Consider the following 12974-nt stretch of genomic DNA (forward strand, 5'->3'; position numbering starts at 1 on the left):
AAGTAAACAAAGTGCATAGTTTATTTATGTGCTCTAAAAACAGACAGGACTTCACTTTGTTTTTCTCTGTGAAAATTGCTCAGAGTTCTGTTCACTTAAAATGCCACTCTGTGCTAATCAAATAGTTTTCACTGTTATTTTTAAGGAAGAGTTTCCATAATGCACAATAAATTGGCTACACTGGCTGTGCAAACAAAGTGTTATTATCAGTCACATATTTAATCAGAAATGCAGTTGGCACAGCTTGTTCTTTAGTTTCTTTTAAAGGAAAACTATTGAAAAGAATAAACTGAATGACAAACCCCTGGTTTATTGTGGATGTTTTTAAAAAGCTTTTTTCCTTTCAGCTAGAAGATAGAGAAATATGCAAAACAGCTCACTCTCTTCTAGAGCATGGTGCTAAATTTCGCCTTCTCTGGAAAAAGGAGACCAAGTGACAGCCTGTAAAGGAGGATGAGAGCAATGACGTAGCTTTTAAGTATATTTGTGCTACTTATCCTTGTGTCCCAATGCCTCTTTCCTAGCAGCTTTCACCGCTCAAAAGCAGAATTACACTGACAGAACTGATACAGAACAGACACCATGGCATTCCTCACGCAGCCCAGTCTCTTTCCCTCTGTACCTCCTACTTGGGCTTGGCAGACAAATCCATGCCCTCCTATCAGCTCCCCACGTGAACCCCAGTTTATGATACTCCCAGCTGACTACTAGAGAGTTGTGACTACTATAAAACTGAACAAGGCCCCAGAGCTTGTACACCAGTCAGCAACAACAACAGCAACAGCACTGTTTTGGGTTAGGATTGAAACAGGAGCCCTCAGAGTGAAGGTGCTGTTCCCTGTTATCACTTCACAGCACTGCCCAGTCCCCTGGCCTAATCAGAACCTGCCCTGTATCTATATTGCATCTCTGGCTGTGCCCTGAATGAACACAACAAGCCTACCTTCCTTGGCTCTCTGACTTTTGGCATTATGACTCAGAATGCTGTGGCTTCCACAGCTCAAAATTGCTACATGATGCCTGTAAATAGACTATTTTGAACTGGATGAACAAGCCATTTTTCATGTAATAAAATGAAAATGATAGGATATTAAACTTTCTGGATACAGTGAACACACTGTTCTTGTGTTCCCTCTCATAAGCCACTTGTTTCTACATTAAGTGGACAAATCCAGAGAATAAGATTTACCATTACTGCAGTAAGACTAAAACTTAAACTTGGTCATAGCTGCAATTCCACTATCTATCACCATCTTTCTTTTCAAAATGAGGAGGATTCAGGAAAAGCTTTCCTCACCATTTAAGGAACACTCTGTCTTATTATACTGTTGCTACAGTCAATTGTTTTTATCTACCATATTTTCCTTTCCTTACTTCTTTCATAATACTCCTTCCTATAACCCCCTTCTTGTTATTCCAGTGGTGATGCTGAAGGACCTGATGAAATTAATTTTGAGAAAACAGCACTGTGTGTGGTATATGGTTTTTAAGGGTGTCTCCACTGGTGCGTGAAGACTGGGATAAATATTGCAAATACACAAGTTAGACCAGTGATTTTCCAAATGCTGTTCTCAGGTCCCAGGAGCCAAGGAATATTTGCAATAAATCCATGAGAAATAAGTTTCATAATTTCTAAGCAAAAGAATAAACTGTCAAAATTCCACAGCAAATCTGTCTCATTGTTTGGACCTCAGTTTTCTTGACAGGTGAAAATGATGCCAAGAGTTAGGAAGGTTTTCTTCCATATAACCCAAATGCACTGAAAAGGTGCTAAGAAAGGTCAAATGTGAGGACTCTTCTGTTAATTTTCACTAAAATATCTCTTGGGATGCTTTAAAAGTTCTTTCTATTTTGCAAGCTGACATCTTAAGGAATCAGCGAGTGCACAGAGTGTTGGCTAAGGGGTCTGATCCAGAGAAGCGCTCAGCATGCCCAGCTCCCTCTGAAGGGAATGTGAGGTGGCACCTCTGCCAGGAGAAGCCAACAGGAGGTGACACTTCTCAGCACCCCAGGATGAGGCTGAGACACTGCAGCAGTGGCAGCACACGCCTGGCAGAGGGACAGACGTGTCAGCAGGGGGAAGCTGTGAAACCAGACATGTTTCCATAAGGAGCACAGTGAAAATAATACACTGTCACACAACGGTGCCAAGCTTTGTTATTTACTTTTCCACTCTGGCACTCTCTGGAGCCCTGCAGTGAATCCCCCTCAGCTCCACAGTGCCTGCCCTAGCTGGGGCAGAAACTCGGGGTGCACTCACCTGCTCGGCCGTGGTGTGGTAGTGAACTTTGGGGGTGTTGCTGAAGGCTGGGCGGTATTTGTACATGGCAGGAGTGGGAGGGCTGATCAGTTTGGGTGAGAGGCCACCTTCTGCAAAAGAAAAAAAACAACTTTCTATTAAAATGTGTGTGGACAGAAAGCTGTTAGCCGTGATTCATTGCCATCCATCGTGCTCTGCAAGCAGATCTGTTCTGGAGAGAATAGAACTTGCAGTACTTTGTGCAGCATTCCACCAAAATCAATGGGGTCCCTATGGCAGTAACAGCACATTGCTGCCACATCAGCCATCTACAGAGAAGAAGAAACAAGACACAATATATTGAGTGGGGTGACATGTTTTGGAGAGTAGAAATTTTGCCTAATTTGAAATACTAAATGTTTGGGTTGGATTCAGCTACTGGTTCTGTCTGAAAAAAAAAAAGTTTTTTTTAATAGTATCAAAGCATAAAGTTCACATTCTTACCAATGAAATAATTCATTTTGCAATGCCTAAGAATGTCATGTTAATATTTCTGATTCCTTAGATGTTTTTATTTTTAAAATTGATTTAAGAAGGTGTTTTAAAGAGTTTATAAACTCTGCAAAACTGACATGAAAAATTAACCTAGGCTTGAATAAACCACTTCAAGCAGGCTTTTCTCTCCCTTTCCTGTTGTTAATTCCCCTAGTCTGGAAATCTTATAAATAGGAAAAAATCCATCACCCAGATCACAAGTTTTGAAAAAATACAAGAAGCATTTTAAAGAGGCTAAAATAGTTTCTTATAAATAAAAATAAAACACTGATCATGCAACTATACCTTCACTGGTGCCCAGCTGCCCTTTTAGCTCAGAGTACTTGCTTGGATCTCCTTTGGGTGGGAGAGTTGGTTGCACATCCATACTCTTATCCTCCAGGCCTTCCAGGCTGATTTTAGACTGAAAATGATCCAAAAAAATCAATCATTAATGAAACTTGGTTAAATAACAGCATGTGGCAGAGTGCTGGATGTACCAAAGAACCAGAACTACCTATACCTATAATGACAAACAGGATTTAGCATCCATTGCAGGCAAGGACCATCACATGTAAAAAAAGCATTGTCATAACCAGCCAGTAGAATTTGAAATGCACTATCCTGGTCTATTTGGCAGGCTAAGTACTATAATCATCATGCTAATTAATATGTGCTAGAAGACAATAGTGCTTTCTAGCATTTTTCAGCAACTTTCCAGGTAGCTCTCAGCAAGTAACTATCCAAAGTTACTTCCAAAGGAAGAAACTATCCACAAAAATTTTGCAAGTTCGCTTCGTTTGAATCCACCACTTTTTATGGGACTAAATAAATCCTTCTTTATTATTCATGACAGGAGAAACTGAAAAGAGAACTCAGCTTCTGAGTCAATATTCCTTGCCCTTGACCACAAGCCTTCCTGCAGCCTGGAAGCTCAGAGAATTCTCTGAAGTAGAACAGCTGACCTGGTCTAGTGGTACAAGGGTTCATTAAAATTAATTTGAACACAAAGAGGTGACAGCTCTTGGGACAGAAATTAACTACTGCAAAGAACAGGCAACTCTTCCAAAAGAATCCCAGAGGGATTCCATGCTAGAACTGCCTCTTACTGGATCAAGAGCTGCTGTTCCTGAACCTGCATTACTTTCAAAGCATGAAGTACATGACAAGGACTCAAACTCCAGTTTCTGCATCATCTCAAATAAATTTGTCAACAACAAACTCACTCCCAGGCTTGATAATGCTCAATCCCTGCCCTGCAAAAGCAGAGCTTGGAGATTCCCTCACCTTGCTGCGGTTGAGGTTGGCTTGGATGCCGTTGTCGCTGATCTTCACCGTGATCTGGCGCTCGGACAAGTCCGGCCTCAGGAAAGGAGGCTTCACACTCACAGCTTGCTTCTTCTTGGGCTCAACCACGTACCTGATGAATTGTGCAACACTCATCATTAAAATAAACCTAAGAACAAGGCTTAAAAATCTTCCCACTTCCAGGTTATGATTTAAGAATGTGTCAGAATCTAGGTAAGAACCCCAGTTTATTTCAGTGGATGTAATAATTAAGCAGCAATAAAAAAACCCAAAAACAATAATTAGTGAGCGAAAGGAGAAGATGCATTAAAAAAATCAGCAATTTTTTAAGCACTAATGGACAAGAGCACGAAGAGAGCAAGAGAGGCCTTCCACCAATAGAAGTGACTGACTACACCATCCCAGTTAACAGCAAACAGCTGCCCTGTGGTGGGAGTCAGTGACTGGGGAACAAGACCCAGCACATGGGGAGTTACCATGGAGAAGATGATGTGCTGCCAGTTCTAACTTACCACATGGTGACTTGTTTCTGTAGCATGTTTAGTGTTCAAATAAATGGAGGTAAAAAAGACTGCCAAGTCTATAGGAAGCAAAAAATCTAAGAGGAAATGGCTGATTTTAGATATCTAATTTCCCTCCAATGGAACAGAATTCTCTAAGTGCAATTGGCCAGTGTCTGTACAATGCCTAAATATCAATACACACACCAGCTTTCTCTGTTTTATGTAGTGAACAGGACATTCTAGTAGTGATGTCTCAGGGGCCTTCAATAAACAGAACACTGAACAGGTCTTCACAAAACACAAATGTTCTGCTTGTTAGAATTCTGTGAATAGCCATGATGATGGTACTCACAACCCCTTAACACAAGTGTCTCACAGCATTTAATACCCAGCTCTTCTCATCCACCTTGACCTGACTTTCATGTTTGGAAGGTTTGAGAAGCAGCTACTCCAATGTCTTTAACACAGGTAACAGTCCTTTAGGAATTATTTGTTGTATAACAAAGGGTGAAAAACGCAGATAAGAGTGTCAGGGTCTGGAATTGTTCAACACCCTAAAAAGGCTCAAATAAGTCTTGTAGTAAGATTATGAACATGTTTGCAGGCTGGACAGCTCAGCACCTAGAATTATTTATAGTCCATCTGATCTACTGCATTAAGATCCTGATTTCAAAATGTGAAACGATAAATCCATTTCCCCAAAAATAGAAAGCCATAAATAAAATCTCAAGTTTCGTGATGTAGATCTCATTGATAATCTGTTTTATGATAATGAAAGTGCCAGTGAGATTGAAAACCACAGCAGCCTTAAATTAGATTTAACTGTTAAGGAGAAAGGCTGATTTTAGCTTCCTTCCTTTTCCCCAGCAGAGTGGACATTGCCTGTACAGTGTAAGAAGTAGTGTGGGCAATATGATAACATATGGATATTTACATTGCTACTGAAATCCACTGGATAAACAAGCCAGTGAAAACAAGGGTACAAGCTCGACATAATTTGACAAGCTCATTCCAAAAAAATATTTTTGAGATAAGGGTGGTAAATTACAGGTTACAGCCATGCATCAGGGAAGCAGCTATCACAGAGCTCTACCTTCAGGACTGTTTTGCTTTGCTTTCCTCTTATTCCATCAATGATCCTTGGCTTGTGAGCCCAGCCAGGCACATTTCTCCCCCTGTCCCAACAGGGATTCTTGTTTCCTCATTCCAGCTGAGAGCATTTCTCTTACCTGGGAGCCAAGGGGCTGCAGAGTACATGTTCCACATTTCCACAGCATCCACGCGTAAAGGGATTCACTCCCCCACGGAATTTCCCTGTCACCTGGAAACATGTTCAGGACACTGCTCAAACCTCTGGTTACGTAAAAGTCATCATCCAAGCCTCAGAAAGCCAAGAACAAGCCTGACCCTTCTGTCCTTCCCAAACAGATCATTTTTCTTTGAATGCTGCACTTTTCCACTCCAGCTCTAATACACCACCTGTGTCAGCTAATTCCAGCTAGGAGGCACTCCACTCAAGATCCCTCCCGAAAGGACATTGCTAAATATGACTGGATTTCAAAGTGATGTGTTCACCTCTCCATGCTGCTCCTGCACTGGATTTGTGTCTGCCCCCAGCCAGACATCCTGTTTGGGTTTCTTTCATTCCCCTCCTCTGCCTTGGCAAGTCCCCTCCAAACCAACAGCAAAGTCGAATCAATGTTCCCAAATGCTGGATGAGAGCAACGTTTCCTCTCTCTCAGATCTCATCCTGAGCAGCAATCAGTACAAACCACTGCCTTATGTGGGAGGGTGCCAGGAACTCCCTGGTGATTACAATGTTTGCTTGTAAATGAGCAGGTTTAATAAAAGCCAAGCCTCATTAGACTGGCGAGATCCATTCAAGGCTTCATAAGCATTATAAAGAGTTTGTACTCTACAGGCACATGCTCAAAAGTCACCATATGGGGATAAACACCAATAAAGCCAAGGGGATTAATAGTGGTTGCCATTAAAAGCATTACTGTTGTTGTTGTTTGCAAGTAAAGCATTTTAATCAGCTCATAGTTCTGATCTAGCAACAAGTTTACACAGCACCAGAAATACTTTAATAACTTGCACATAAAATAACAAGGATTAAATGATTCTGCAATATATTATGCTGGCCTTGTTGATATAACATAAAGCTCTTTAAAAGGCCAAGAGAGAGAGGCTGGAAGTTCTGAGATTTGGAAGAACAACCTTTTGATAAAAACATGGGCCTGGGACATTTGGCACGTCTGCATTCAATCCTGGGCTCACACTGACTTGTGCCAGATGCTGGCAAAGCATTTCATATCTCTGTGCCCATTTTCTCAAACACACTATGAAAATAAAATTTCTCCAACTCAGAGATTACAGTACTAATTATATCAGTTTGGTTTCTAAAGTAGTTTGAAAATCACTGCTAGAAAGCAGTCCAAGAAGGAAGGGTATTTATTTACTCTATTCAGAAACTAAAAATACCAGGATATGAGCAGATGTTGGGTTATGAGTTATTTTCATTCCATAAAAGAATTTCAGAGGCATTCAGAAAGCTCAGTAAACATCTAAACCCAGCCACTATGCACTTTTCAATCACAGTCTGCCTACTATGAATGCTCAGAACTTACAAACTCCAGAATTAATAAATACCAAAAATTTACAGTAAAAACCCAAAAATGTCTGTACCACTGGCCTATAAAATGTACTGGGGAAAAAAGAACAAGATAAGCTGAGCACGTTGCAACTGCAAAGCTGACAGTAGATAACGACCAGTGTGAGAAAAGAGAATCAGCACTGAGACTGCAGGAGAAAAGAGAATGTTTTAGAACAGTGGCAAAGCCAGGAGCAGATCTCACATCCATCTCTCCTGGTCTGGTGCTCTAATTATTTAGATATGCTTCCTCTGAAAGGACCTCAGGGCTGGGAACATCCATCCTTCAGTTACAGATAACCCCTACATATGACTAAGCAGAAATTAAGACCAGATTATATTTAATTTTCAAAATGGCATGGGAAGATGTAATAAATCTCAAGTGGTTCGGTAGCTCAGGAAACCAAACCAAGCTAGGATACATTTTCCAATGGATATTTTGATCACAGAAAAATCCTTGACCTTTCTAAATTCTAGTGCAGCCATAAACATATGAAACGAAATTTAACATTTTTAAAGTTAAATTTTTCCTTCTTTTCCAGCCTAAAATTTTCATGGAGAGTTTATATCATTGCATAAAGACAAGTCTAAGGCAAATCACGATTTGGGCTATGAGACCAAAATGCCCTGTGTTTCATGTTACTATTGTTAGCACTATCAAATCTAATACTTGGCCAAAATTAATTTTAAAATGAAGAGCAGATGCTTCTCAGGACAGAGAAAAGCATTTGAAGATGACAGCTATGGAAGCTTGCTTTGTTCAAAGGCCATGTTAGGCAACTGCTCAGGATGACTTCAGATTCCTCGCTTATGTAAACCTCCCACACTCTTCTGGATAAGAGTTTTTATTGTCCCTTGTGGGATGGAGACAATGTCATCTCAGTTTACAAGGGCCTGGCCTCAGACAGATGTTTTCATCGCTCACAGCCTGCCCAGGAGCCAGACAGCTCCACAGCATGGAGCCATCAGCCCCCAGGACAGCCAAAACTGCTCAGTGGAGCTGCAGAGCACCCATGGGGACAAGGGCAGCAAAAACCCATCTGAAAAAAAAAAAACCCAAACCACAAGGGAAAAGAAGTACGGTGGGGAAAAATGTGAAAAAAGCCCGGATCTGAGGGGCACTTTGGAGCTGGAGCTGTGGAAGCACTGGGAGGCACAGGAATGTAAAGGAATGTAAAGCACTGGAATGCACAGAGTTCAGGAGCCTTGGGATGAGGGCTGAGACCTGTGCCACACCTGCAAACTGCCCTCGGGCTGGCAGGGACCTGTTATTGATCCCATCACATTGATCTCTATCAGCCACACCAAGCCATTAATGGGCACATGAATGCAGGTCTGCATCAACCACAGGGACTGTGGGTCATGGACTTTTGAGCAACTGCAGGGGAACTGGAGTTTTCCAGGCTTTTTGGCACAAATGTTGGCACTTGGTTTGGAGAAGCAAACCAAGCTGGGTCCAACAGCACTCTGTGTGTGTGAGTTCATATGCATGAGAACAAGAGAGACACAGAGGGAGACAAAGAGCTCACTCAGACCCTGTTATGGGCAGTGAGGGCTTGCTGGGAGAGCTCAAAATACCAGGAGAGAGGGCAAATGATTTAATCTTTTCCTTTCTGTTTCACTCAATCTCATGGATTGTTCAGTCTGACTCATAAAGTTTGAACTTCTGGGTTTGGTACTTACCACATAAAACCTATTTCAAGGTCATTTGTAGATTTTAAATAATAAATAAGCCTGGGGTAGTGCTCTGTGGCTAAAAAAGGGAACTCTTTCCCTGCAGTGTATTAAAAAAAAATCTGAAAATAAAAAAATAGGCAACCTTTCTAGATCTTCACAGAAGCTCCAATGAGAGCATTTCTGGTACGATTTGGACCTTCATTAGCTTTACCCAAGCTCACTTGCTGACTTTCCTTCCCACCTCAGCACCTAAGCCACAAATATGGAGAAAGGATTGCTTCTTACCTGCTCATTGGTTGTGCGCCCTCGGGCCACCAGAACAATGTGGAAGCCAGTGAGACCAATGACTGGGATAAAGAACAACCCAGCCACACACATGACAGCCATTCTGTATCCAAGGGTTAAAGAAACTGGGATGAGTGAAGGGGAAAAGGGTCTGTGAAAAACAGGGAGAGGAAAAGGAGGGAAAAAAAATAGGGGAGTGTAACAGTGTCATAGAACGGTTTGAGTTGGAAGGGACCTTAAGGATCACCTAGTTCCACCTCCCCTGTTGTCAGGGGAGTTTCATTTTCATTGTCCCAGGCTGCTCCAAGCCCTGTCCAGCCTGGTCTTGGACACTTCCAGGGATCCAGGGGCGGCTACAGCTTCTCTGGGCAACCTGTGACAGGGCCTCATAGTGAAGAATTTTATGCTAATATCTCATCTAAACTTGCCTTCTTTCAATTTGAAGCTGCTCCTTCTCAACCTTTCACTCCAGACCCTTGCCCAAAGTCCCTCTCCAGCTCCCCTGGAGCCCCTTTAGGCACTGGAAAGGGCTCTTAGGTCACCCTACAGCCTTCTCTTCTCCAGGCTGAACAACATCAACTCTCCCAGCACCTCTGTGGCCTCCTCTGGACTTGCTCCAGCAGCTCCACATCCTTCTGATGTTGGTACAGCACTCCAGGTGGAGTCTCATGTGTGCAGATTATTCCTCACCTTTACCAAGGTCTAACTAAATTCTATCTCAAAGTTTAGTCCATCTGCTCCTAGTCTGGGTGCTCACCCTTGAGATGGTTAAAAAGTTATGTGAACTCAGTGATTCTGGTTCTACCTTTCTACCTTGTAAAGAATATTCTGCACTGACCTATCAAGAGCAGTATCACCCCTCAGAGCCAGCAATTCATGTGTTACACCAGCACACAGGGGGCTACTTCCAGAGCACACTCTGCTCCAGAGCACAGCAACAGAGTTTTAAACAGAGCAAACAGCAGTTGAGAGCTACAGCTGCTTGTAAGTTAAATTCAGGGAGGCAGTTCATCCTTCTGCTGGGCTGTCATGACAAAGATTGAGAAAGACAAAGGGTCACCTACATTTTTTCGAGCAATCCATGCTCACCCAGGTACAAGAGGAACAGAGGAAATCCTGCACTGAGCAGTGGGGGATCAGGAGAGGCTCCACCAGCTCCCTGAGGACAAACATTCAGATTCATTCTTGCCCATTCTCCTCAGTCACCTTGAGTCTGGAAAGACCAACAGGAAGGATACGTGATGGTGGTGTGAGCTGCTCCCAGCTTTTCCATGTGGTTCAGGACGAAGATGAGCCCAAAGGTGAACACTCCAACCATGTGTGTACTTAAGGACAGCAAGAAGAGAAAAAAATAGCGGTAGTTCCTCCGTCCTATGCAATTGTTGACCCATGGGCAGTGATGGTCAAAATCCTTGTAAAGAAAGGGAGAGATAGGGAAAAATATCCAAACAGTGAAAGAAAATACATTGCCTCAGAGATGAATCTGAACCACTGTCATGTAAAATTACATCAGACTAGTTCTGCAGCTTTACAAAAATGCTTGACTGTCTTTTATAAGACTTTTTAGGACCAAGTTGTTTCTCTGTCCATGAATGGAGAGGTACTTGAGCGTTTATAGGGTTTGAAGAGAGGATATATCCAACATAAAGGACAAGCTATTTATCTGCTAGCAGCAGAAGCCCTCATTTTTATCATCCTTAGCATGAGTCAATTACAATGAAGTTATTATAGCCTAGAATGGTTTGAAGATGTAATAGTGCTGCAGAATGCCCTGTCCCACATTTCAGTATTTATACATCACTGAATGAGTCCACTTTGAACAATGAGTCCATTTTGAACACAAAAGTACCTTTTTACCAAGCAGGTCACAAAGAAAAAGAACAGCAGGATCAGACAAGAGGCAAAGTTATGCATAGGTCCATTAAGTTATGAATCCAAACCTAACTATTTGTCTCAGTTACAAGTCCAAAGTCCCTTACAAAGTCAGATCCCTTTTAACAGGAGATTTAATAATGAGGGCAAGCCACAGACACCCTCCAAGTGCCTTTACACAGTTTTGTAAGCATGTAAATCCACTGTCTCCAATGGGATTATTCCTGACGTGAAGACAAGATCAGGTGCAAGAAATAAACCCTTCTTACCTCTGTGTTCTGCACAGCAGATATTACACATTCATTGCACTGACAAATACACTGTGTATTCTTCACTTTGTGGCAATGCTATTTTTAAGCACTGCTCAATGATGACACAGGGGGTTTTGTATTTCTAATTTTGCACAACGCATTTACCAAAAATTTACAAAATACAAAAAAATGGATTAGAGCTTTCTCAAAGCACATTAGAAAAGGACAGGGGCGACTTAAATATTAAGATAATTTCAGGCTATATCTGAAATGCTGACATAACATCTGTCTGTTATGCAAATCTGGCTGTATGCAGCCCAAAATACCTATGGATTATGAAACTATGTAAGTATACACTGCAAACATTCCAATTAAGAAAACAAAAATGTGCCTACTTTTGTCACAGATTCATTTTGGGTCCCTCTGCATGCTTTAAGTTTTAATTTGTTTTATTTCTGCAAGTGTTGTCTGCTTTTGCTGTTTATTCATTTTTATAAAATTGGTTCAAAATTTGAACCAATTTTTCCCAAATTTATATTTGGGAAAATAATTTTGATTGTACATTTTAGACTGACAGTGAAAACATGGGAACTACAACCCTGAGTGGATCCTACATAGAAAGCCAGCAGAGTCACTCCTGTTACTGTCTCAAAGCTCTTCTAGAATATGACAGGTGAGTGGGAAAGAAGCATCACAAGAATCAATAAAACACGTTTAGGGCCATGATTTATTGATTCAGAAGTCATTAATACTTTTTGCCTACATTCCTCCACAGCAGTAGTAATTTAATTACAAGCAGAGCTCTTTACTTGTGCACCAGAATAGTAGGGAACACTCAACTGACCTATCAATAGAACTTGTGGAGAGCTCTATTCTATCAATAGAACTTGTGGAGAAGCCAGAGTCACCTTGCCTTCTGCTATTTTATGCAGGTTCCTTTTGGATTCTCTCCCATTTTCATTTCTGCTGCAGAACTGACTCCCATGGAGGCCTTACATCAGCATGAAACTTCAACTGTTTATACCACTGAGTTTTGAGCAATCTTTTTCTGAGAAAACTTCATTTCCTGACAATGAATTTTTATGCTGAGCCATTGGGGAAGGTGGAAGAAAGAAACTCCATGGGACAACTGAGAATTTGCCATCATCTAAACAATCCTCAGAACCTAGAATTAGTGAAAACATTTATGTTTTAAAACTGGTAATGTACGATTCAGGTTTTCTACCAAAAATCCAGCTCTGTGCAACAATTCACAGCAGTCTAAACAAACTGTGTGTCAAACTCACAAATAGCTGTGGCTATTTCTCTCTACCCAGGGACCTTAGCAGCTCCTCACTCTCAGGCTTCTAAAATCCCACATCCTTCTAAAGCCTTCCAAACCAGGACAGCCTTGTCCCATTTATCAATGGTTACTAGGCACAGCACTGCTTCCAGATAATTATAACTTAGATATATGACTGACACAAGATAAATCCAGACAGCCTTTCTCTCACTTGTAACTGTGCTGCTCTCTTTGGGACTATTCCCTTGCTTATGGCAAAGAGGATTAGGACAAAGGTAGTGTATACAGCATTCCAGCTGACTCTGGTATTTTTTCCCCTTCTGATTAGTAATTCTTTTCATTTTAATGGCACGGCTGAATATATTTTAGA

At 41.5% G+C, this 12974-nt stretch overlaps 1 protein-coding gene across 5 annotated transcripts in view; it reads right to left on the reverse strand.

Moving 5' to 3' along the window:
• Positions 1-12974, reverse strand: part of ZDHHC8 (zDHHC palmitoyltransferase 8) — a 110228-nt gene that overhangs the window by 7805 nt on the left and 89449 nt on the right. For all 5 annotated transcript variants that reach the window (XR_012583064.1, XR_012583062.1, XR_012583063.1 and 2 more), the window contains 6 exons: positions 10438-10610; positions 9200-9302; positions 5814-5905; positions 4061-4193; positions 3080-3197; positions 2261-2370 (listed from right to left, as the gene is read on the reverse strand). Coding sequence is in view for 2 of the 5 variants with exons in the window: in XM_074554164.1 (XP_074410265.1) it covers positions 2261-2370; positions 3080-3197; positions 4061-4193; positions 5814-5905; positions 9200-9302; positions 10438-10610 (729 nt within the window). In the remaining 3 variants the exon portion in view is untranslated. The remainder of the gene's footprint in view (positions 1-2260; positions 2371-3079; positions 3198-4060; positions 4194-5813; positions 5906-9199; positions 9303-10437; positions 10611-12974) is intronic.

The sequence above is a fragment of the Zonotrichia albicollis genome, chromosome 18 (assembly GCF_047830755.1).
Source record: "Zonotrichia albicollis isolate bZonAlb1 chromosome 18, bZonAlb1.hap1, whole genome shotgun sequence".
NCBI lineage: Eukaryota > Metazoa > Chordata > Aves > Passeriformes > Passerellidae > Zonotrichia > Zonotrichia albicollis.